At 37.1% G+C, this 25,760-nt stretch overlaps 1 protein-coding gene across 14 annotated transcripts in view; it reads left to right on the top strand.

Moving 5' to 3' along the window:
* The first annotated feature begins 12,149 nt into the window (after positions 1-12,149).
* Positions 12,150-25,760, top strand: part of pod1 (coronin) — a 30,586-nt gene continuing 16,975 nt past the window's right edge. For 2 of the 14 annotated variants that reach the window (XM_073977969.1, XM_073977965.1), the window contains exons 1-7: positions 12,168-12,287; positions 18,801-19,470; positions 19,540-20,096; positions 20,166-20,318; positions 20,468-20,953; positions 21,210-21,402; positions 25,631-25,707. In XM_073977969.1, the coding sequence (XP_073834070.1) occupies positions 18,975-19,470; positions 19,540-20,096; positions 20,166-20,318; positions 20,468-20,953; positions 21,210-21,402; positions 25,631-25,707 (1,962 nt within the window). In that variant the 5' untranslated portion in view covers positions 12,168-12,287; positions 18,801-18,974. Of the gene's footprint in view, positions 12,785-18,800; positions 19,471-19,539; positions 20,097-20,165; positions 20,319-20,467; positions 20,954-21,209; positions 21,403-25,630; positions 25,708-25,760 lie in introns of all 14 variants that reach the window. The other 12 variants (XM_073977977.1, XM_073977973.1, XM_073977978.1 and 9 more) reach the window with 10 other exon arrangements.

Raw genomic sequence — 25,760 nt, 5'->3', positions numbered from 1 at the left:
TAGTTTCAATAAGAATTAAAATCTCCCTGTGACAGCCTTCAATGACATTCTAGATCCAGATGCCAACATAAGTGTACATCTAAGTTCTGCCGCCATGTTGTTGAGCATCCAACCTTGCAGAGCAAGTGCAAGGGAGCTGTATTCCGGAGATGAATGCCACTTAAGCGCGATCTCCTTCACATCCAAAGAAGTTGAGAGAAATATTTTCAAATTCAAACCATGCAATGTCCCTGCGTCATGCCGTAATGATAAAGAAGTTGGGTGCAGCCGTTTTTATATACTTGATAAAAGTCTTGGAACTGTAGATTTCCTAATTGTGAATTCCGAACATTTGGAAGGTGTCTCGCACAGTTCCCATTCTGAAGCCAGACTAATCTATAAGGTATGGATTACTTTTTATCGATTTTAAAGCTATTAAAAATTTTGAGATTCCACATTGTGGAGGGTATAAGTGTTCCCTACATTTTTTTTTAATCTTAACAAAATCAACAACACATGCCAAAACACAATTTTAAATTGTATTAAAAAAAAAACCACAACATAACCAAATTGAACAGCAAATTCACCATCACCACCATAAACGCCTTCATTATTCAGCAGTACTGTACTGCCGAAGTCTATAATAATTGTTTAGTAGGTTTTTAGTTCCATAATTAAATTTAAAAAGAAATACCTATTATATAAATTTTAAAGAAATGTTTGTTAATAATTTTGTTTTTGTATACATCCTAGTTTTTTCCGTTTGATTAGTGTGCAATTTTTTCCTTAACTCAATTCCTAATTCCTTCCTACACCACCTCTATAGCATGTAGTTGGAATCTATAAAAAACTATTGATGTGAAGTATAAAAACTACTAAAAATAAAGTGATGATAAACAAAACAAAAGAAATGTCTATTGTTAAAAAATAAACACTCACACACACAAACTACTATACAACATTCAACAAATTACAATATTCTAATATTAAATGAAAAAAACAAACGAAAAATACTACCCTGTATTAAGTTACAAAAAAAATTAAAAATAAAAAACAGAAATAAAATATATTAAATATACATTATTATTATATATGGCATATTAGAACAAATTTACTAATATATCGTCAAAATAAAATGAAGGAAAAGATACAAAAAAAAAATGAAAACATCAACTAAATAGATCAAAACCTAATTAAAATAACAATAAAAATGAAATTTAATTGAATGTACAAAAAAAGAAGAGTGGTGGTTTAAATTTATTCATGAAAAGGGGGCGGTGGAATGGAGTGAAATTACTTTTAAAATAAATTTAAAAAAAAGTAACCGCATATCACAATATGCCATAACGACTTCTGATTAATTAATTCGGGTCTGGTCATGAAAGGCATTCGATACGGGGCCATCCTATGCTGTCTGACATCCACTCTTCCTAAGCGCTGAAATTTTCCATCGTTATACAGATACCCCAGAACCAATCGTAAATGACAATGTTGAATGTCTACCACCTAGCCAAAGCGAGGTTACGACAGCCATTAATCGGCTGAAAAACAATAAGGCAGCAGGCGCTGATGGACTTCCCGCCGAATTGTTCAAGACCGGTGGCGAAATGCTGGTAAGGAGTATGCGTGAGCTAATTTGCGAAATTTGGCAGGAAGAAAGCATACCCAACGATTGGAACCTCAGCCTACTATGTCCCGTACATAAGAAAGGAGACAAAACGGTTTGTGCAAATTACCGAGGTATACGTGTCCTTCCCATCGCATATAAAGTGTTGTCGAGCATACTCTGTGAACGGTTAAAACCCATCGTCAATGAAATAATCGGGTCATACCAATGCGGTTTTAGATCTGGTAAGTCGACAATTGACCAAATCTTCTAACTGCGCCAAATATTAGAGAAGACGCACGAATGACAGATCGACACATACCACCTATTCGTCGACTATACCCAGCAAAATGTTTGTAGCCAAAGAAGTAGTTGAATCATGAGTGCAAGTGATTTCGGACTACATCTTTTTACGTGAAAGAAGTCATGATTTTTACAAGGGCATGGTGCAGTGAGGATACTGTCTAATTTGCTTCTTAAGTACACATTTTGCATTAGTTCTTTGTAGTCAATAAATATACATTCCATGGAATGTATTTTGAATTGATTTTTCGATTCATTTAAAAATTGATTCGCAAGCATGCATTTTGAGGATATGGGAGTAGTTAACATCTATTAAGCGAGGATTTTCACTGATTTGAGACCTCAGGGCCATTTGGAAAACGTATTTAAAAGAGTTGTGGTAACTTCTAATTAATATTTATGGCCTCTTTCTCAAGTTTCATTCAAATTACTACCAAACTCATGTTTTTGTAGAACATTTTTGTTTAAAAAAACAGTAGTTTGAATATTTCAAATAAATCATTTTAAAAAGCGACAGAGTGCAGTTAGCTTTTATTACTCAAAATACCCAAAAACATCTTAAAACGCTTCTTGCATAGAGTCATGCAAAATAGGTGATAAACATCTAAAATTTTGATTAGGATTAAAGATCAAAAGTTTTGCGGAGGAGATACTAAAAGGAATGAATCGACATTGACCGTTATGGAAGTGGATCTCCAGCCACAACATATGGTGACATAGGGGGTTTTTACACTCTTCGGGCTGTTTGCTCAAGAAGTATGGACTTGCCCCTAAAAAACTTTTATCATCGTAATTGAGGCAGCGAATCCAAGTTGCTTCAACAAAAATCAAAGTGACTCGATATCAGGTCTTAAAGTGAACTTATCCGAAATTTTGTGTGGGAGGTATCGGATGGAGTGGACAAATATAGTCCTAATTTGAACCTGATCTATATCTGGTTGATATATTAGGACGTGTAAAGTATAGATAGATGGCCCTAAACTGAACTTTTCCGAAATTTTGTGTGAGAGGTACCCGAAGGAGTAGACCGATTGAATCCAAATTGAAACCTTATCTAAGCCTGGTACACATTTCACGATGGGCAAAGCATGGACTAATTCGGTTACTCCCTTCAAGAGTTATCGTGCGCACAAATTTTCCGAACATTTTCGAACGTTTGTGGGGGAGGTACCGGAAGGAGTGGACCGATATAGCCCATTTTCGAACTTAAACTAAGTTTGGGTAAAATATTACGAAAGCCAAAATTTGATCCGAATCGGTTTATCCGACAGACAGACGGACATTGCTCAATCGACTCCAAATTGCCTGAAACACATTTCGTCCAAACATACTTATGGCCCCGGCACATACGGTACGTTGTGCGTCGCGTTACAACAACCACATGAAAACTTCAAGAACAAACTTGGCATCACTTACATTTTTTGTTTTAACGCGTTGTTTTTAACGCGTGACGCAACGCACAACGTACCGTATGTGCCGGGGCCTTTAGGGTCTAAAACCATTATTTCCATGAGGCACATTTTGCCCGTATGAAAGTGTATATACCCTCGTTAGAATAAATGCTGAGGGTATAATTAAGTTCATTCCTTTTTTTAGAGGAGAATTTGAAGATTTCGGTTCCAAATTGAAGGCTGATTGAATGCTTTGCTACACACTTATCAAGCACACACGTACAGAAGGAGTTCATTGGATGGACAAGGGAACAACTCTAGTTTAGTAAAAACTCTCCGATTTTTTTGAAATTTTTACCAGAGGTAGATATTGTTGCGCTGATCACGGAAATATATAATTTTCTTGGGGGACGGACCCGGTTACCCGGTTATTGGACCCGAAAGTCCGGGTACAAAACCCGGGTTGGACCCGGCTCTTCTGAACCGATTGCTACAAAATGGGTATCATTGGAAAACAAAAAAAAAAAAACATTGTTCCACAACATCCCATACGGGACAAGGGAGACTTCTCTCATATCAATGAGTGCACCCCGATTCATATTTAGCTCAATGATATGGGACCTACTGTTTCGGACTCGGCAACGAACGGCGTGCCCTAAGACACCACTTATAGAGAAGTTTTTCAAGGCTGAAATACTCAGGAAATGTCGCCAACATTACTGAGGGGTATTTTGCCACCGTTGAAAAATGTTTGGTGTGGCCTGGCCGGGGAATCGAACCACCGACCTTCTGCGTGCAAGGCGGGCGTGCATACCATTGCACCACGGTGGAAAGCTTATGGAAATACCTATCCAACAAGTGGTCATATGATGGGGTTATTTCCAGATGGTCAGGTGATATAACCCAAAAACTGATTTTTGGACCCGGATTTTTCCATAAAACCCTCAAAAAGTCGAAAATGGGTCCATTTATTGCCGAGTCCGAACGGCGTGCCCTAAGACACCACTTATAGAGAAGTTTTTCAAGGCTGAAATACTCAGGAAATGTCGCCAACATTACTGAGGGGTATTTTGCCACCGTTGAAAAATGTTTGGTGTGGCCTGGCCGGGGAATCGAACCACCGACCTTCTGCGTGCAAGGCGGGCGTGCATACCATTGCACCACGGTGGAAAGCTTATGGAAATACCTATCCAACAAGTGGTCATATGATGGGGTTATTTCCAGATGGTCAGGTGATATAACCCAAAAACTGATTTTTGGACCCGGATTTTTCCATAAAACCCTCAAAAAGTCGAAAATGGGTCCATTATGGGAGCCCCCTTAATGTATGTCAGATTATATAACCTTTCCAAAATGGTGCTATATGTTGTAATACCTTCTTTGGATCCAGAGATATGGCTCTTAGAATATCGAAAACTCAAGTGGCTATTTATAGAAAAAAAATTATAATTTATCGGTTCAGTAGAGCCGGGTCCAACCCGGGTTTTGTACCCGGACTTTCGGGTCCAATAACCGGGTCCGTCCCCCAAGAAAATTATATATTTCCGTGATCAGCGCAACAATATCTACCTCTGGTAAAAATTTCAAAAAAATCGGGGAGTTTTTACTAAACTAGAGTTAAGCCTGGACAAGTGTAGGGCCCGCTTAAGGCATGGCATACGTATACTTTTCTGTGTTGTGAAAATTGAATTTCTTTAATTGTAATAAATATACGCATTATATTAAAATAAATTTTGTGTAATTATGGTTATTTTGTCGCCAAGGAACCCTACAGTGCATTTGTTGCTATAAAAACCCCAACGATTTAGCCTAAACATCATTTTTGTAAGGTGTACGTATACTTATCTGTGCCACTGTACATACCTGTGATGAACGATCTGAATCCAGCTGTAGTACTCATCATTAGTTCTTTGTAGTCAATAAATATACATTCCATGGAATGTATTTTGAATTGATTTTTCGATTCATTTAAAAATTGATTCGCAAGCATGCATTTTGAGGATATGGGAGTAGTTAACATCTATTAAGCGAGGATTTTCACTGATTTGAGACCTCAGGGCCATTTGGAAAACGTATTTAAAAGAGTTGTGGTAACTTCTAATTAATATTTATGGCCTCTTTCTCAAGTTTCATTCAAATTACTACCAAACTCATGTTTTTGTAGAACATTTTTGTTTAAAAAAAACAGTAGTTTGAATATTTCAAATAAATCATTTTAAAAAGCGACAGAGTGCAGTTAGCTTTTATTACTCAAAATACCCAAAAACATCTTAAAACGCTTCTTGCATAGAGTCATGCAAAATAGGTGATAAACATCTAAAATTTTGATTAGGATTAAAGATCAAAAGTTTTGCGGAGGAGATACTAAAAGGAATGAATCGACATTGACCGTTATGGAAGTGGATCTCCAGCCACAACATATGGTGACATAGGGGGTTTTTACACTCTTCGGGCTGTTTGCTCAAGAAGTATGGACTTGCCCCTAAAAAACTTTTATCATCGTAATTGAGGCAGCGAATCCAAGTTGCTTCAACAAAAATCAAAGTGACTCGATATCAGGTCTTAAAGTGAACTTATCCGAAATTTTGTGTGGGAGGTATCGGATGGAGTGGACAAATATAGTCCTAATTTGAACCTGATCTATATCTGGTTGATATATTAGGACGTGTAAAGTATAGATAGATGGCCCTAAACTGAACTTTTCCGAAATTTTGTGTGAGAGGTACCCGAAGGAGTAGACCGATTGAATCCAAATTGAAACCTTATCTAAGCCTGGTACACATTTCACGATGGGCAAAGCATGGACTAATTCGGTTACTCCCTTCAAGAGTTATCGTGCGCACAAATTTTCCGAACATTTTCGAACGTTTGTGGGGGAGGTACCGGAAGGAGTGGACCGATATAGCCCATTTTCGAACTTAAACTAAGTTTGGGTAAAATATTACGAAAGCCAAAATTTGATCCGAATCGGTTTATCCGACAGACAGACGGACATTGCTCAATCGACTCCAAATTGCCTGAAACACATTTCGTCCAAACATACTTATGGCCCCGGCACATACGGTACGTTGTGCGTCGCGTTACAACAACCACATGAAAACTTCAAGAACAAACTTGGCATCACTTACATTTTTTGTTTTAACGCGTTGTTTTTAACGCGTGACGCAACGCACAACGTACCGTATGTGCCGGGGCCTTTAGGGTCTAAAACCATTATTTCCATGAGGCACATTTTGCCCGTATGAAAGTGTATATACCCTCGTTAGAATAAATGCTGAGGGTATAATTAAGTTCATTCCTTTTTTTAGAGGAGAATTTGAAGATTTCGGTTCCAAATTGAAGGCTGATTGAATGCTTTGCTACACACTTATCAAGCACACACGTACAGAAGGAGTTCATTGGATGGACAAGGGAACAACTCTAGTTTAGTAAAAACTCTCCGATTTTTTTGAAATTTTTACCAGAGGTAGATATTGTTGCGCTGATCACGGAAATATATAATTTTCTTGGGGGACGGACCCGGTTACCCGGTTATTGGACCCGAAAGTCCGGGTACAAAACCCGGGTTGGACCCGGCTCTTCTGAACCGATTGCTACAAAATGGGTATCATTGGAAAACAAAAAAAAAAACATTGTTCCACAACATCCCATACGGGACAAGGGAGACTTCTCTCATATCAATGAGTGCACCCCGATTCATATTTAGCTCAATGATATGGGACCTACTGTTTCGGACTCGGCAACGAACGGCGTGCCCTAAGACACCACTTATAGAGAAGTTTTTCAAGGCTGAAATACTCAGGAAATGTCGCCAACATTACTGAGGGGTATTTTGCCACCGTTGAAAAATGTTTGGTGTGGCCTGGCCGGGGAATCGAACCACCGACCTTCTGCGTGCAAGGCGGGCGTGCATACCATTGCACCACGGTGGAAAGCTTATGGAAATACCTATCCAACAAGTGGTCATATGATGGGGTTATTTCCAGATGGTCAGGTGATATAACCCAAAAACTGATTTTTGGACCCGGATTTTTCCATAAAACCCTCAAAAAGTCGAAAATGGGTCCATTTATTGCCGAGTCCGAACGGCGTGCCCTAAGACACCACTTATAGAGAAGTTTTTCAAGGCTGAAATACTCAGGAAATGTCGCCAACATTACTGAGGGGTATTTTGCCACCGTTGAAAAATGTTTGGTGTGGCCTGGCCGGGGAATCGAACCACCGACCTTCTGCGTGCAAGGCGGGCGTGCATACCATTGCACCACGGTGGAAAGCTTATGGAAATACCTATCCAACAAGTGGTCATATGATGGGGTTATTTCCAGATGGTCAGGTGATATAACCCAAAAACTGATTTTTGGACCCGGATTTTTCCATAAAACCCTCAAAAAGTCGAAAATGGGTCCATTATGGGAGCCCCCTTAATGTATGTCAGATTATATAACCTTTCCAAAATGGTGCTATATGTTGTAATACCTTCTTTGGATCCAGAGATATGGCTCTTAGAATATCGAAAACTCAAGTGGCTATTTATAGAAAAAAAATTATAATTTATCGGTTCAGTAGAGCCGGGTCCAACCCGGGTTTTGTACCCGGACTTTCGGGTCCAATAACCGGGTCCGTCCCCCAAGAAAATTATATATTTCCGTGATCAGCGCAACAATATCTACCTCTGGTAAAAATTTCAAAAAAATCGGGGAGTTTTTACTAAACTAGAGTTAAGCCTGGACAAGTGTAGGGCCCGCTTAAGGCATGGCATACGTATACTTTTCTGTGTTGTGAAAATTGAATTTCTTTAATTGTAATAAATATACGCATTATATTAAAATAAATTTTGTGTAATTATGGTTATTTTGTCGCCAAGGAACCCTACAGTGCATTTGTTGCTATAAAAACCCCAACGATTTAGCCTAAACATCATTTTTGTAAGGTGTACGTATACTTATCTGTGCCACTGTACATACCTGTGATGAACGATCTGAATCCAGCTGTAGTACTCATCATATGCGCCTGAGTATTTCTGGAAGAGTCTTCCGGGGAAATTGTTTGGTTTCGCAATTACCACAAACAACATTATTATAATTTCGTCTTTAATTATACATAAAATTAATTTTTACTTTCAGAAAATCACAATAGCCACGGAACGGAACTATCAGTAAAAGATATTTTATTATTTGCCCACTTAACAAAAATTTATTCGCAACTGTTACAGAAAAATTAAATCTCCGCCACAATTTCTAACCGGAATGAATTGGAATGGAGTAACAAAATTCTTGTTGAATTGATAACAAGTAGTGCTATCATCTTAGAATGATTAGCAGACGCGAAATGACATTTTTTGTATTGCATAGATTTAACAACTGAAAGGTGCCACTATTACCTGCTGTACATTTTTTAGTAATTGATTCGCATTATTTCCATATGCGTTATTATTATTATTTTAGCAACATATTTATTAAACTAAAATAAAATTCATTGCCGGCAAATCACCAAGTTGCCATCACTTCCCATGAATAAGCGACAAAAAGGTTGGCAACACCACATTAAAAGTGCATATTATGTGACACAGTAACACATTAAACTCTTTCCTGATTGGTTAATAATAAAAAGAAAAATATGTATTTATAAAAAGAGGTATATTCCCCAATAGTCATAGCGTAAAATAATTACAAAACCTTTTTTTAAGTTTTTGGGAGCTTACTCAACTCCGCGCCAAGTTACGCAAACGCCAAGCAAACAAATTTTTGCTAAACTGTCATTACTGTTCGATGCAATGTCGACTAATCGACAGAAATCAACTTAAGTATCCCTAAACTACGGTCAATTTCTCAGTCCAAAAAAATAGCACGGAATCGGTGGGAGAGTGAGAGTAAAAAAATGGAATCGGTGGCATGGGTGCCAGATTTGACGATTTATCCTCATTTTGACGATTTTTTGGTCAAAAATTGATGAATAACGATTTGACGATTTTTGCCCAAAAAATGACGATTTTTGGTTATTTTGCTAATTAAGTGTATACACAACGGAATTGTTAACAAACAAGTAAAAAAGTGTCAGTCGGCTTTGCCGACAGATATATACCAGCCAAGATCACCCATATACGTTAACGTGACTTCAACAAAAACATATGTTCTCTTTATTCTCATCTGTCGTGGTTTAACAAAGGAAAGACTCGCTCAGAGAGACAATTGCACAAAATATTTTGGGCACCACCGATATATACCCTCAGCCAATGTGAAGTGAAACTCTCACCTACAAACAGATCAAATGTATTTAAGGTCTCTTCAGAATTTTGTGGCCCTTTTTGGACATTTGAACTTGCCAACAAAAATGTGGATTTGGAATTAACTGTCCTAAGACACAAATGTTGAAGCTTTGTGGTGGAGGTACCCTTAGGGAGGACCGATATGGGCCATTTTAGAAGTTAAACTAAATTTTGACAAAATATTAGGAGATCCAAAGTTTGGACCAAATTGGTTGCCCCATTCAAGTGATATCGTACTAGCATTTTAGTGACATTTTTTAAATACTGGGGAGAGGTACCGGAAGTTGTGGACCGGTATTGCCCCATGAAACTATGTAAGTTTGAATATAATATGACGAAGACTAAATGTTGGACCAAATCGGTTAAACAGTTCGAGAGTTATCGTGCTCTCCGACCGCCACATGTGGTGACATAGGGATTTTTTACACCATTCGGGCTGTTTTCCTAAGAAATGTGGACTTGCCCCTGAAAAACTTTTACCGTAGTATGGAGGTAGCGAATGCAAATGGCTTCAACAAAATTCAAAGTGATTCGAGAGCAGGTCTTAAAGTGAACTTATCCGAAATTGTGTGTGAGAGGTACCAGAAGGAGTAGACAAATATAGTACATATTGGAACCTGATCTATATCTGGTAGATATAGTAGGATGTGCAAACTATGGATTACATCGGTCACTCCCTTCAGGATTTATCGTGCGCACAATTTTTCCGAACATTTTTTTTTGTGGGGGAGGTACCTGAAGGAGTGGACCGATATGGCTTATCTTCGAATTTAAACTATGTTTGGACAAAATATTACGAAGACCAAATTTTGGAACGAATCGGCAGATCCGTTCGAGAGTTATCTTGCGCTCCATCCACTACACACGGTGTTACAGGGGCTTTTTGCATCTTTCAGGCTATTTTCTCAGGAAGTATGGACTTGCCCCTAATGAAACTTGTACTGTCGTATGGGGGGCAATGAATACAAGTTGTTGCAACAAAAACAAAGCGATTCGAGAGCAGGCCCTAATCTGAACTTATCCGAAATTTTGTGTGGGAGGTACCCGAAGGAGTGGGCCGATTGAGTATATATTGAAACATCAAAGTCTGGTACACATTTTACGATGGGCAAAGTGTGGACCAAAGCGGTTACTCCCTTTCCGAACAATTTCGAACTTTTGTGGGGGAGGTACCGGAAGGAGTGGACCGATATAGCCCATCTTCGAACTTAAACTAATTTTGAGCAAAATATTACGAAAGCCAAAATTTTAACCGAATCGGTTCATCCGTTCGAGAGTTATCGTGCGCTCCAGTCAGACAGACAGACGGACGGACATTGCTCAATCGACTCCAAATTGTATGAAACACATTTCGTCCAAACATACTTGGGGTCTAAAACCATTATTTCGATGAGGCACATTTTGCCCGTATGAAAGTGTATATACCCTCGTTAGCATAAATGCTGAGGGTATAAAAACAAAACAGGATTCAAGTGAAACAAGCAAAATATACAATTGCTAGGCTTCAGAGCCTGCAAAAATCTATTATTTTTGAATTTTTTTGAAAAATTTATGAAGGAAAATTACGGAAATGTTTCAAAATAATGAAACGGATTTATTTCGCTTTTGGAATGCAATATTCAGTTTGAAACGTGGTGATATGCATTTCTTATAAGAACAAAATTTGTAAAGAAACCCACCAAAAATACCCCTTGCTAACCCTTTATTTTAAGAAGGGCATGTCGCACGGAATTATTGGTTATTTTTGACCACTAAAATAATAGTCACGACTTTAAGCGACTACTTTTTTAACTTCTTATTTCAATCGTCAAATAGTAACTACTTATTTGACGCGACATGCCCTTGTTAAAATAAAGGGTTAGTAAGGGGTTTTGTGGGGGGTATTTTTGCTGGGAGGTAATGATAGGTATTACCTCCTTCGTCAGCAAATGCCGAATGTGTTCTCAGCCAAGTAAATCTTAATAAAATAAAATGTCAAAATTCTCTTCATAATGATTCAATGGAGGGTTTACTTTATACCAAAGATTTAAAACTTAACAAAACATATTGTTATGTTATTTATTAAGCCCGATCTCTTAAAAATGATAAACTCAAATATTTATTTAAAAAATAAATAAATGACGAAATGTTTATTCACATTATGCCCGTCCGTGTACTCGATAATTTGTAATAATTATTACAAATGTTTCTAAAACTGACAGTTTTATAAAGAAAAAGTTGCTGAAAATGTGTTTCAGCAACATTTAGTAAGTACGAGGACAAATCTATTCTCATTTATAAAATAAATAGATTCAATTTACTGATTGAAGTAAAAACATGTTTAATAACTTGAATATCCATTTTATGTTTATTTTAATAAGAAATATATTAAAATATATCTAAAAGTGCGTATTTTAATTTTTGACGATTTTATAAAATAGATTTGACGATTTCTAAAATAAAAATAGTCATTTTGATTTTCCATAAAAATAATCTGGCAGCCCTGATCGGTGGGAGAGTAAATGGAATCGGTGGGAGAGTAAATGAAATCGGCAAACTATCGATATTCCCAACATTAGATATTATCGATATTTATTATTTTCATTTTCACCGCCGTTCATCATTCATTGTTACCGCCGTTGTTGTTGGTTGTGTTGGACGGCCCTATTGCGGATAATAATTGTGTGTGACGGTCAATTTCTCAGACCAAAAAAATAGATTCAAGTCGTCGGATGTGTAACAAGAGGTGAAATTAGAGAAAGAAGTAATTTTAAATTTAAATTCTGTTATTCATAACATTTAAAAAATACCATTTATGAAATATTAACTAAGTGATTCACAAATAAAAATACTTGCGGTTTATTCTAAATAAAATACATAGAATGCAAAACAAATTAAAGGAATAAGAAAATAAATATTCTTTGTCTGCGCGTCTCTCCTGTTCTTGTGTGTCGTTCCGTTCTCTGTGTATTGTATGGAAAAAGGGTGTGTTAGTTTCTATAGTGGAAAAAAGATATTGTTGCCGAGAAAGTAAAGTGCAATTGATAATAATTTATGAAAGTAAAAATAGAAATTATTACTAAGCTTGTTTTGCACTTAGTCATAGTACATCAACTAAAAACACACATAATCAAATGACGAAACGTCTATCTAATCGATTAACAAATTTGATTTAATTGCATTAAATCGGAAAAATTGCAAAAGTGCAGCAACGGCAAAAGTTGCTTGTTTTGCTAAATTGAATGCACTTGGTGTATTTGTGTGAGTGCGTGTGTGTGTGCCGTACATATATTTTATATATTTTGCCCTTTTCTCCCATTTCCTTGCTTCACGAAAGGACGATAAAATGTACAACAAAAACACTGAGGTGATATATACAAAGATTGTGTGTTAATAAGGCGGTGTTGATATATAAAAAACAGAGAGCAAGAAAGGAAGAACCAAAAATACCGATTTCCACTAAAGAAGCCGGGAAAAATAGACTGATGTCTTTTGTGTGTCTTGTGTTTTTATCATTTATTTTTATTGCTTCTTTTGCTGGACATAATTTGCACAATATTTTTAATGCCTTATATGGTGGATTAATGTATTTCTACTGAATTCCTTGTATGAATGGTGTTGTTGTCTCTTTGTATTGCAAAGACGGACACTATTAACTGCTACTGCCTGCTACTAGTGATATCAATATGTGTCCATCCAACTGCCTGTCTGTCCATACTTTCTATTGTATATGATTTATGTGATTGAACACAACATCAGCTCATACAGCAGCTCAGCCATCGGCAATGGACATAGCGAAAAAACCTGTCTTCAAGCTACCCATATCAGCTTGTTTAGGTTGTTTGTGTTGTGTGGTGATTGCGAGCTGTGCTGCTTGACTATCTATTTTGTCTGTGGAGGAAAAGTAGTGGTGTTGTTGCTGCTCTGTTTGTTAAGATTATAATGTGGATGAATGGATGGATGATCAACTTAGGGGTTGATCTAGTGTGTATGTATGTGGAAATGGGCAAGTGGTGTGTGTTTGATATTGTACAATTCACCAAGGGGCAAGTTAAGGGTTCTACTATCTACCTTTTGCAAAATGTCATTTCTTCTTATTGTATTTATCTATTTGATTTTTATGTAAATTATTTGTTTTTTTTTTCCTTCTATTCATAGGTGGGGTATGGATTGGGGAATATAGGTATATGTGCTTATACTAAACAACTATAGGTGAGGCAAAGTCTAGGAAACTACCAGCTTAGAGGGAGTGTATTTTAAAAACATGTGCACACAACGAAATAGGTTAAATTTTAATTATGTATTATGCATCCAATGAAATTAACATACTTTTTTGTTATAATCAGTTTTAGAAGTTTAAATTGAAATATCCTTACTGATGATGAATGTGGAAATACAAGTCATGGAACTAGCAAGTCATTTGTTATGTACTTTTCTGTAGGAAAAATTATCTTCGGTGAACTTTTATATAAGAATTAATATATATATTTTATACTTTAGCTTTTTGCAGAGTTTACCTTCTTTATGAGGACTTATTTGACGTGTACACAATGAAATTGAAACCCATTGGTTTTATTAAATCCTTTTATATTGGATAAACTTTCTTCTATAGGAAAAATCACCTTCGATTAACTTTTCCAAAGGAACTTTTCTATAGGAAAAAATCATAATAACAACAACAACACTCCTTCAAAATGTCAGTCCGTATATAGAGATGGCACCAATGTTATAACAGCCATGTCAAATGCCGCCTGACTTCCTTGACAGACAGACAACAACAGCAACAATTTCTTCAATGATAAAATTTAAAAATTATCACAAAAACAAAAAACATTTGCTTATCGAAAGTAATTGATAAGAAAGACAACCCCTGCAGAATATCTAATGAAGACAGACGCACGCCATATTCACAAAGTGAAATTGAGAAAAAGAAAAGAAATTTTGAAAATACTAATTTATGCAAACAATTTAATTATACATTCATACAAGTTTTGCGAATATGTAGTCCATAGCTACCTACTAACATTTGCAAATTTCGAAAACGAAAAACAGGATGGTAATACAGCGCCAGAGTATTGCCAAAATTAATGCAAGAAATCGTTATGATATGCGGCCAATTAAAAAACTACCAAGACAGCGGGTCTGCAAACTAATAAACGAAACGAGACATCATCCTCAACACATGAAGGCAATAACTCACGTCATTCCCACCGCTAAACGATTAGATATTTTTGTCACCATTAGGAAAGGTTATTCAAACATTTTCACATGTTTTGTCGGGAACTGCCAGATAAAAATCAAGCACATCACAATGGATTTCCTCCGAATAAACTGCATTATATTTGTATCGACACTCCTGTTGCATAAAATTAAAATTTGTCTACTTTGCTTTCCATTTGTGATACCTATGATCTCACTAATTAAATCCACGTCCAAATCGTGGAGTGAATTTAATTTGTAAGGTCATATCACAGAACATCTGTTCTTGAAGTTTTGATATGATCAAACCAAAGCAGCATTTATATTTGAAAAATATCATGGTCAATCTGTAATCTTCGCCAACTACGGTTAGAATGTAGAGGGTCCTCATGTAAAATCCTTATAATTGGGTCTTGTTGATTTTGTCGAGGAAGAAGCAGAGCGATCGGTGTCTTTATACAGTCCTCCACCTGTAGATTGGAAAACTTAGAACCCCGTCTTGCCAGTTTATAAATTATCTAATTTTCCTCAACATTGGAGTGCCCAAAAAAATTTAAGAAATCTACCACCGGTTTTAAGAAACATCTACATTTTTAAACTTTTAAATCTAAATCTTTCAACACAGAAAAAACTTCTGCCTGAAAAACGCTAAAGTTTACGCTATGTTTGCATGAGCTCTTGAAGCAGTTATCAGTACAAACCCCTTCCCATTTCTGCTTCTATATTCGACCCATGGTGAAAAAGGCTAGAGTATCCGGAATTGCTCTGTCCTGCACCCACTCATTCCTATTCGAGTTGTTTTCGTCAGATGTATCAAAGTGAAAAGTTAGCGAAATGTAATCGCGATTACAAACCGCGGTTTCACCCCCTCCGTCCGTTTGACTAGCCTGACTACCTATCCGTTTGCATGCCCAAGCCGTGGACAACCCCACCTCTGTAACCTGAACCATTTAATGCCTCCTGAGTACTGTTTTTTTACTGATCGTGTAATAAGAACCTGACAAGTTCGAATTATTAGGGCATTCCACCAAAAAATAGGACAGACCCAGTGGTCCTATGCAGTCAGTGCTCTACATTTGATCTGAGGCCTCAGCATTTGTCTATTGAGTTCTTACAGGAATACAGCGCAATTAAGGCCCCCCTCCATGCATTCCTCAATGATCATTTTCCATGTTAGTCGGTGGTTGAGCACAACAGCGAATTACTCCACTTCCGTAGAAAGGTTTAGTTTCACAGTAATGGTGGCACGATGTTAGCAAAATTTCTTTTCCAAACACACGACCATTTTTTGCAGAACTCAAAATCCAAATATGTTTGCTCGTCATTAAGGTTTAATGGTATTCGGCAGTGTAGGTCCGTAGACCTAGACTTTAAACTGTTCGGGTTGTTGCAAGCAAATATGTTTGTTCGTATACTTGTTCAGTTATCCGGTTCCTCTGCGTCCAGATTCAAAAATTCAGAAACCTAGAGACATGTCCGTGGTCAGTGCCCAAACAAATCCAGTGTGCAGTGCGGTCCCAATCCAACTGCGGGGAATGTTGGGTATAATGCAATAAATTCGGACTCAATGCGAATTGAGGCAACTGCATCGTTCGGAATTTAACTGGGCTAAAACCACTATTTACTGCCTGCGGAATTGCATACCATCCAAGCATATATGATGGCTAGACAGCGGAATCCTATGCAAATGCATATATGGTTAGGGTGGTCGTAGAGAAAATCTGATTAGACAGAAACTAGTTTTATTACAAAATAAAACGAATTAGGCCCAGAAATTTTTGCATATTCTGCATATCATGCATATTTTGACATATTTTTACATATCTGCATAAAATGAGCATATGCATTTTGCATATGCATATGGTTATGCAAAAAAATATTCAAGGATTTGTGGTCCAAATATCCCACCGAAATGGCTGAAATGTGGTATTAAGTCTTCGTTAAGGGTATGAAACTTTACACCTGAAATTTGCCCGCATGGGTCCACATCTTCATATAGCCACCATAGAATGGTACCTCCCGATTTTCGGTATTTTGAAAGTTATAGCCTCAGCATCCCACCGAAATTACTGAAAATTGGTATTTAGTCTTCGTTGGGGGTACAAAACACTCCACCTGAAATTTGTCGGCATAGTCCACATCTTCATATAGCCTCCATAGAATGGGACCTCCCGATTTTCGGTATTTTTAAGGTTGAGACCTCAATATCCCACCGAAATGACTGAAATTTGGCATTTTGTCTTCGTTGTTGGTATAAAACTTTGCACCTGAAATTTGTAGGTATAGGTCCACGTCTTCATATGGCCCCCATAGAACGGTACCTCCGGATTTCTGTTATTTTGAAGGTTGTGCCCTTAATATCCCTCCGAAATGGCTGAAATTTGGTATTAAGTCTTCGTTGGGGGTATACAACTTTCCACCTGACATTTATCGTATAGGTCCACGTCTTCATATAACCCCTATAGAATGGTAACTCCCGATTTTCGGTATTTTGAAGGTTGTGGCATCAATATCCCACCGAAATGACTGACATGTGGCATTTTGTCTTCGCTGAAATTGTCCACCTGAAATTTGTCGGTATAGGTCCACGTATTCATATAGCCCTTATAGAACGGTACCTCCGGATTTCTGGTATTTTGAACGTTGTGCCCCCCATATCCCTCCGAAATGGCTGAAATTTGGTACTAAGTCTTCCTTAGGGGTAAAAAACTTTCCAAAATGTGGCCGGTTTAGGTTCGGGCCTTCAAATAGCCCCCATAGAACGGTAGCTCCCGATTTTCGGTATTTTGAAGGTTGTGGCTGTGGTTATACATTTCTCTATTTTATTGACTTGTCTGAACAGAATTGTAAACAGAAAAATTGTACACACAAAAATGCATAATTTTGCATATGTCATATGTTTCGATTGCAATGTAATCAGAAGCCAAATATATGCCCAGTCCCAAAATTTGACATGAATCGGACCACAAATAGGGGTTGCATAAAATTCCGCTGTCTAATGATGGTTTATATTTCCTTTACCGACCCTCCGCAGAAAATTATGAAAATATTACTACAGATAGCGTTTCTCATGCCGATTCTAAGGAGGTATTTCTTTTGTTGCGGAAATGAATACATCCCGAGGTATAGGCCTCCAACGTTACGAAAATTTCCTTATCTACTTGGAACAAATTTACGATTTAAAAAAAAAAAATTGTTTAGCTGAAATTTGCTCATGTCCCTAGGAAAAAGTTTTAAATCCACGGTAGAAGCCTGTCTACTTAAAAAAACAAACGATTTAAAGAAAATGTTTGCATTTTTTTTAAAGGAAAAGGAAATTTGTTCCTATGTCAACAAGGTTTCTTTGTCTACTCCCCAAGTAATGCCGGTCGGCGGCTTGAGGACATTTTTCCTTTTCTGATCTTGTCACGAATGTATGGCTTATGGGTAGTTTTGGTCGGCTATGTAGATATTTAACCTATCACATATGTCATCGATGATATGACCCGACGCCAAGGTCATACATAAGCCGTTTGGAGTGTGTGGAATTGCAGAAAGATATATGTAGGGTAAAAAGTTCCGTAGATATCACCCCGCCTTAGGGAACTCCCTATTTCCCTCTTCTTATTTCTGCATACCAACGTATGCAGTTTGGCATTGTTCACCGCATCGAAGGCCTTGCATAGGTCAAGAGTTCGATCGCGCCCATGGTTGGCGGTATATAAGGTATTCGTTAGTTCGGGAGTTCAGGGCAGGAGTAATGCTACTGGCGACATGAGGGAAATCGGCGTGTAAGATTCGCCCCAGGGATCCAAGCACAATGCCATGAATAGTCTTAGATTATTAAGAAAATATATCACATTCATACACGGTAAGGTAATGGTCACTTACTAATGTTTCGCTCTATATAGGGAAATAGTTCATTATGTCAATGTCATTTACCAATTGAAGTCATATTTAGAAATGTATTTTAACACATTTCCTAATGTAACTTATAAAAACTTATAAAACCTTCTTTTAAATATGAACTTATGACCATATCCATGTTTGTATGTACAATCACAATTAAAACTTTCCGTTATTATTTCTACATTTGCAGCATTTAATAATATTTTTATCGGACACTTGCCCAACATATCGAAGAAGAAGAAGGAGAAGTAGTGACGACGAACTCAATTCAGTTTGATTAAATACCATTTGTGTACTCCGGCGAGAGAGAGAATAACTTTTTTGTAACTACTCCACTGCTGTTGCTGCTGTTGACGACGACACAATGGCCTGGCGTTTTAAAGCATCAAAATATAAGAATGCAGCACCTATTGTACCCAAACCGGAAGCATGTATACGTGACATATGTGTAGGTTCCTATCAAACCTATGGCAATAACATTGCTGCCTCGGCAGCCTTTATGGCATTCAACTGGGAACATACGGGATCAAGTGTGGCGGTGCTGCCATTGGACGATTGTGGGCGTAAAAGTAAAACTATGCCACTACTGCATGCCCATTCAGATACCGTAACTGATTTGGGATTTTCCCCTTTTCATGATGGTCTATTGGCAACGGCATCACAGGATTGTATGGTGAAAATATGGCACATACCGGAGAAGGGTCTGGAAACTTCACTATCAGATCCTGAATGTGTGTTTTCCCACAAGCAAAGACGTGTGGAGACAGTGGGTTTTCATCCCACAGCAGATGGTTTGCTGCACTCAACCTCGGCTGGTTGTGTGACACTTTTTGATTTGACGGCGCAAAAGGAAATTTATTGTAAGCCCAATACTAAGGAAGGGATTTTTTCTAAATATTTACTAACGGTTTGGTTTCTTTGTTTTACAGCAAATAATGAACACCCAGAAGTCATACAATCAGCAAGTTGGCGTCAAGATGGCACAGTAATTGCCACAAGCTGCAAAGACAAATTTGTTCGGATTCTAGATTGCCGTGTCAATGGTTCTCCCATACAAATGTCAGCTGAATCCCATCAAAGCATCAAAGATTCACGTGTTGTGTGGTTGGGCAATCAGTCACGCATCTTAACCACTGGCTTTGATTCTGCCCGTTTACGTCAAGTCATAATACGTGATTTACGTAACTTTTCGGTTCCCGAAAAAACACTGGAGTTGGATTGCTCAACTGGCATATTAATGCCACTCTTTGATCCAGATACTAATATGTTGTTCTTGGCCGGTAAGGGTGATACCACAATCAACTATCTAGAAGTCACCGATAAGGATCCCTATCTGATTGAGGGTCTTCGACATACTGGTGAACAAACAAAGGGTGCTTGTTTGATACCAAAGCGGGCCCTTAAAGTCATGGAGGGAGAAGTTAATCGAGTGCTACAATTAACCTCAAATATGGTTATACCAATTATGTATCAGGTGCCACGTAAGGTAGGTGTAATCCCTCCTTTTTTCGAATCCTTGCAAATTATATAACAAATGTGTATAAATTGGTTACAGACTTATAGAGATTTCCACAGTGATTTATATCCCGATACTGCTAGTTACCGCACTGAACTAACAGCTGCAGAATGGATGAATGGCTCAAATATGCCTGTACCCAAAATGAGTTTAGATCCTGCCAAACGTGAATTGGGTGATGCACCTATTGTGGTAAGTAGAAGATCTTTATATTGAAACATATTTGGGTTTCGTTCTCTAACACAAGCGGTTGAGTGGAAATTGTCTAACTCTTGTCTCTCTCTTATTTTTCATTATCTATTTGTTTGTATTCATAATCATGTATTTAATAACCACAAAAGATTCATCGTGGAAACTTAAAAGAATACATTAAAAATATTGAAAACAAAAAACTTACCCATGATGATAAACAACAACAACAATTCAATGGCAGTCACCCAAACAATCCTGTAACACAACAAATTATTGCCAAGTCCTTGAAATCTCCCAAACAAGAAGTTGTTGAAACCGATGAATTGTCAAACATTTTCAAAAAATTTGATTCAAAATATAAAACTGATTCTGAAAAGGAAAGTGCTGGTGGTGGTGGCTGTGTTGGCTATGATGATGATAATAATTTGCACGATGATGAAAGTGGACACGGTCGTGAACACAGTCCACCCTCACAAGATTCACCAATTACCGAGGATTCTTCATCGTCAGTACCCAAACCAATGCCTCGTACTTCACGCAATAATTCCTTACAAGATTCCATGCCAAATTTACCAATGGATGCCAATAAAGTTATGCCCAAGCCAAGACCACGTACTACAGCTAGTGCCTATAAGGTTTGCGATTTTTGCTGTTGTCCTTGTTTTTTTCGCACCAACAATTTTTGATTTCGATTTATGAGTTTTTTCTTAAAAGTTTTGATAAGTTTTTTTGATTCAGTTTGGTTTCTATTGTAGGTAAAACTTGGCACTTTGTTTTATTTGTTGTTTTGGCTTTTTTTATTTGTCCACCTTGTATCTTTTATATTTTTTCTGGCTTGTAGTTTAGTTTCCAAAAAATAATTTTTGGTTTTCTTTCTTTCCTTTTTTCCAGCCACGCTTGGGTCCAAAACCTTTCTCTAGCAATGCTGCAGATGTTACCTTTGATAAGGTATTTGCTGTACCCGTTGCCCCCGGATCCCAAGAAAATCTTTCAAAATCTGAACCACCAGCAGCAACCCATGAAACAGATGCCACCTCACCATCGGCCCCAAAACCAGATCTTATCGTTGAAATTGAAATTAAAAGTAAGTGGAAAATAATATTTTTTATTAATTACACTGTGCTACAGTGAAAATTTGCAGGGGTTCTGATTGTGGGAGTCCAAAATTTTTTGTAGGATTACTTGTTTAGCCACTACAAAGAACTGGTAAACTGTTTTCATCGATTGGACAATAAATGTAGTCTGTATTGTCCAATCGATGAAAATAGTTTACCAGTTCTTTGTAGTGGCTAAACAAGTAATCCTACAAAAAATTTTGAAAATCGAGTCAGATTTTAATATTAGCTATATAAAGGGCCCATGGAAACTTTGAGGCCCCAGTGACACGTGTTAATATGTTCCGATTGAGCTCAAACTTTAGCAATCTTAATTTTTAACAAAACTAAACATTTTAGGAGGGTGCCGCATAAAAAAATCCGACATCGATTTTTGAAAACCACTCTAGTGAGTAGTCTAGGTTTAGCAAAAATTAATTTCGAAAAAATTGGGTGTCATTTTTTGCACCTATGAGTTTTGTTGGGTCCGCGAACGTGTTAATAATTGCAAAATCGACTTTTTGCCTCAAAAACTGGGAAAATGACTTAAAGTGCATCGATCTAAACAAGATACATCATTTTGTAAAAGAACATCACTGCACGCTATATCATCCGCACAGAATAGTATTGCACCTAACCAGAACATTCCGTGCACAGAAGAGTGTTAGTGGCACGCAACAACTCCGACAAATACTACCATAAAGTTTTATTTTAGACCACAAATATTCATTTTTATTATTATACGAAACCTACTTGGCTTCCTATAAGAATCATCTGATGATTATGGGGAAACGTATTTGCCTAATATCTCAATATTAACCCAGCAAAATTAAATGGAAGTGATTCCATGTGAAATCATGATTTCACTGGTTCTTTTGCATGAGTGCGAAAGGAGTCGTGAAAGATCCCATCTTTTTCATCGAATTTTCATGAGTGCAATTGAAGTCGTGAAAGGTCCGATCTTTTTCATCGAATTTTCATGAGTGCAATCGAAGTCATGAAAGATCCGATCTTTTTCATCGAATTTTCATGAGTGCAATTGAAGTCGTGAAAGGTCCGATCTTTTTCATCGAATTTTCATGAGTGCAATCGAAGTCATGAAAGATCCGATCTTTTTCATCGAATTTTCATGAGTGCAATTGAAGTCGTGAAAGATCCGATCTTTGTCACAATATTATCATGAGTTCAAATAAATTGATAAGTAACCGCACAATAAATTATCAAATACTCATATACCCGAATAATTGTGTATTTGCAAAAGTAATTGTTAAAATGAAAATAAAAGTCAGATGAAAGTGGTCGATAGTGGCAAAATTTATATATTTTAACTAAAAATACAATGTAAATTGATATAAAACAAAAGAAAAATATATTTTGTGTTTGGAAACCTGTTTCGTTTTGTGGATATTAAAAAGAAGTATGAAAAAGACCCGGTCTATAAACCACGAGCTTCCCCAGCCGACCAACACCGATATAGTAAAACATATCGAGCTGCAATTATTGGGTTGGTTGGGCCATGTTAACAGGATGGATAAAGATGCCACCGGCATATGAATACGAGCCATTTGACGTTATGCGACCCGAGGGAACAAAACTCCAATGGAAAGATCACGATATCACAAGCATGGCATGCAAAGTGAGAGAAGCAAAGTAGGAGATCGGTAAAATAAGTATAAAAGAGACCATAACGTGGTAACTATTACAGGATAAGCTTTTTCTTTTGAAATAAAATAACAGAATTCAAATTTATACTAGATTTCCCAAACGATGAGCTTGGTTCAGAGATTGACACATAATTTATAGAATATTGGAAAAACGGAACCCCCAAGTTGAAAGAAGTATCTTGCAGCCATCGGAAGAGATAAATATGATATTGCAGATTAATATAATATATAATTTTGAAAATTACATACAAAATAAAGAAAAATAACATCTGGCGATACAAATCATCTGCGCATTGTATTCTTATTAATTCAACAAATTACATAATTGTATTGCGAATTTTATTTCTGATTGGCAAAAATCCGGATCCAAAGCATTGGTGCAAGAAGCCATGACGATGAACTGGTGCAAGAAGCCATGACAATGAACTGGTGCAAGAAGCCATGACAATGAACCGGTGCAAGATGCTATGACAATGAACTAGTGCAAGATGCCGTGACAATGAACTGGTGCAAAATGCCATGACAATGAACTGGTGCAAAATGTCATGACAATGAACTGGTGCAAAATGCCGTGACAATGAACTGGTGCAAAATGCCGTGACAATGAACTGGTGCAAAATGTCATGACAATGAACTGGTGCAAAATGCCATGACAATGAACAGGTGAAATCAGGTGTCACTCCCTTGTAAATTTCATCGGTGATTCACCTAAATTTGCACCTATGACAAGTCACTTGCACCTATGATTCAACTCATGATCTGTCATCGAACATTTTGCTGGGAAGTGACTTGTCATAGGTGCAAATTTAGGTGAATCACCGATGAAATTTACAAGGGAGTGACACCTGATTTCACCTGTTCATTGTCATGGCATTTTGCACCAGTTCATTGTCATGACATTTTGCACCAGTTCATTGTCACGGCATTTTGCACCAGTTCATTGTCACGGCATTTTGCACCAGTTCATTGTCATGACATTTTGCACCAGTTCATTGTCATGGCATTTTGCACCAGTTCATTGTCACGGCATCTTGCACTAGTTCATTGTCATAGCATCTTGCACCGGTTCATTGTCATGGCTTCTTGCACCAGTTCATTGTCATGGCTTCTTGCACCAGTTCATCGTCATGGCTTCTTGCACCAATGCTTTGGATCCGGATTTTTGCCAATCAGAAATAAAATTCGCAATACAATTATGTAATTTGTTGAATTAATAAGAATACAATGCGCAGATGATTTGTATCGCCAGATGTTATTTTTCTTTATTTTGTATGTAATTTTCAAAATTATATATTATATTAATCTGCAATATCATATTTATCTCTTCCGATGGCTGCAAGATACTTCTTTCAACTTGGGGGTTCCGTTTTTCCAATATTCTATAAATTATGTGTCAATCTCTGAACCAAGCTCATCGTTTGGGAAATCTAGTATAAATTTGAATTCTGTTATTTTATTTCAAAAGAAAAAGCTTATCCTGTAATAGTTACCACGTTATGGTCTCTTTTATACTTATTTTACCGATCTCCTACTTTGCTTCTCTCACTTTGCATGCCATGCTTGTGATATCGTGATCTTTCCATTGGAGTTTTGTTCCCTCGGGTCGCATAACGTCAAATGGCTCGTATTCATATGCCGGTGGCATATTTATCCATCCTGTTAACATGGCCCAACCAACCCAATAATTGCAGCTCGATATGTTTTACTATATCGGTGTTGGTCGGCTGGGGAAGCTCGTGGTTTATAGACCGGGTCTTTTTCATACTTCTTTTTAATATCCACAAAACGAAACAGGTTTCCAAACACAAAATATATTTTTCTTTTGTTTTATATCAATTTACATTGTATTTTTAGTTAAAATATATAAATTTTGCCACTATCGACCACTTTCATCTGACTTTTATTTTCATTTTAACAATTACTTTTGCAAATACACAATTATTCGGGTATATGAGTATTTGATAATTTATTGTGCGGTTACTTATCAATTTATTTGAACTCATGATAATATTGTGACAAAGATCGGATCTTTCACGACTTCAATTGCACTCATGAAAATTCGATGAAAAAGATCGGATCTTTCATGACTTCGATTGCACTCATGAAAATTCGATGAAAAAGATCGGACCTTTCACGACTTCAATTGCACTCATGAAAATTCGATGAAAAAGATCGGATCTTTCATGACTTCGATTGCACTCATGAAAATTCGATGAAAAAGATCGGACCTTTCACGACTTCAATTGCACTCATGAAAATTCGATGAAAAAGATGGGATCTTTCACGACTCCTTTCGCACTCATGCAAAAGAACCAGTGAAATCATGATTTCACATGGAATCACTTCCATTTAATTTTGCTGGGTTGCACCTATGATTCAACTCATGATCTGTCATCGAACATTTTGCTGGGAATATTTATATGAGACTGAATCATCCTTCTATAAGAAGACTGTAGTATATTTGGAATTTTTCCCCTGGCCATATATGGCTTCAAAATACCATAAATGCATTTGTTTTAAAATACTATTGTTTGTTTCTTTCTCTATTTTTCAGAATCCGCAACAGCAGAAAGCGATAATAATGAAAACAATGGACTTCAAAAATCGTTATCTACGTCAGAAAGGCGTAAAGTAAGTATGCGTCAGTTGACATTTAAAAGTGGTGATTGGCTGATTCACTGGTT

Source organism: Musca autumnalis, unplaced genomic scaffold, assembly GCF_047663935.1.
Source record: "Musca autumnalis isolate F117 unplaced genomic scaffold, ASM4766393v1 scaffold_3, whole genome shotgun sequence".
In the NCBI taxonomy this organism is placed as follows: domain Eukaryota; kingdom Metazoa; phylum Arthropoda; class Insecta; order Diptera; family Muscidae; genus Musca; species Musca autumnalis.
Note: the sequence above shows the minus strand (reverse complement) of the source record. Positions and strands in the feature narration are given on the sequence as shown.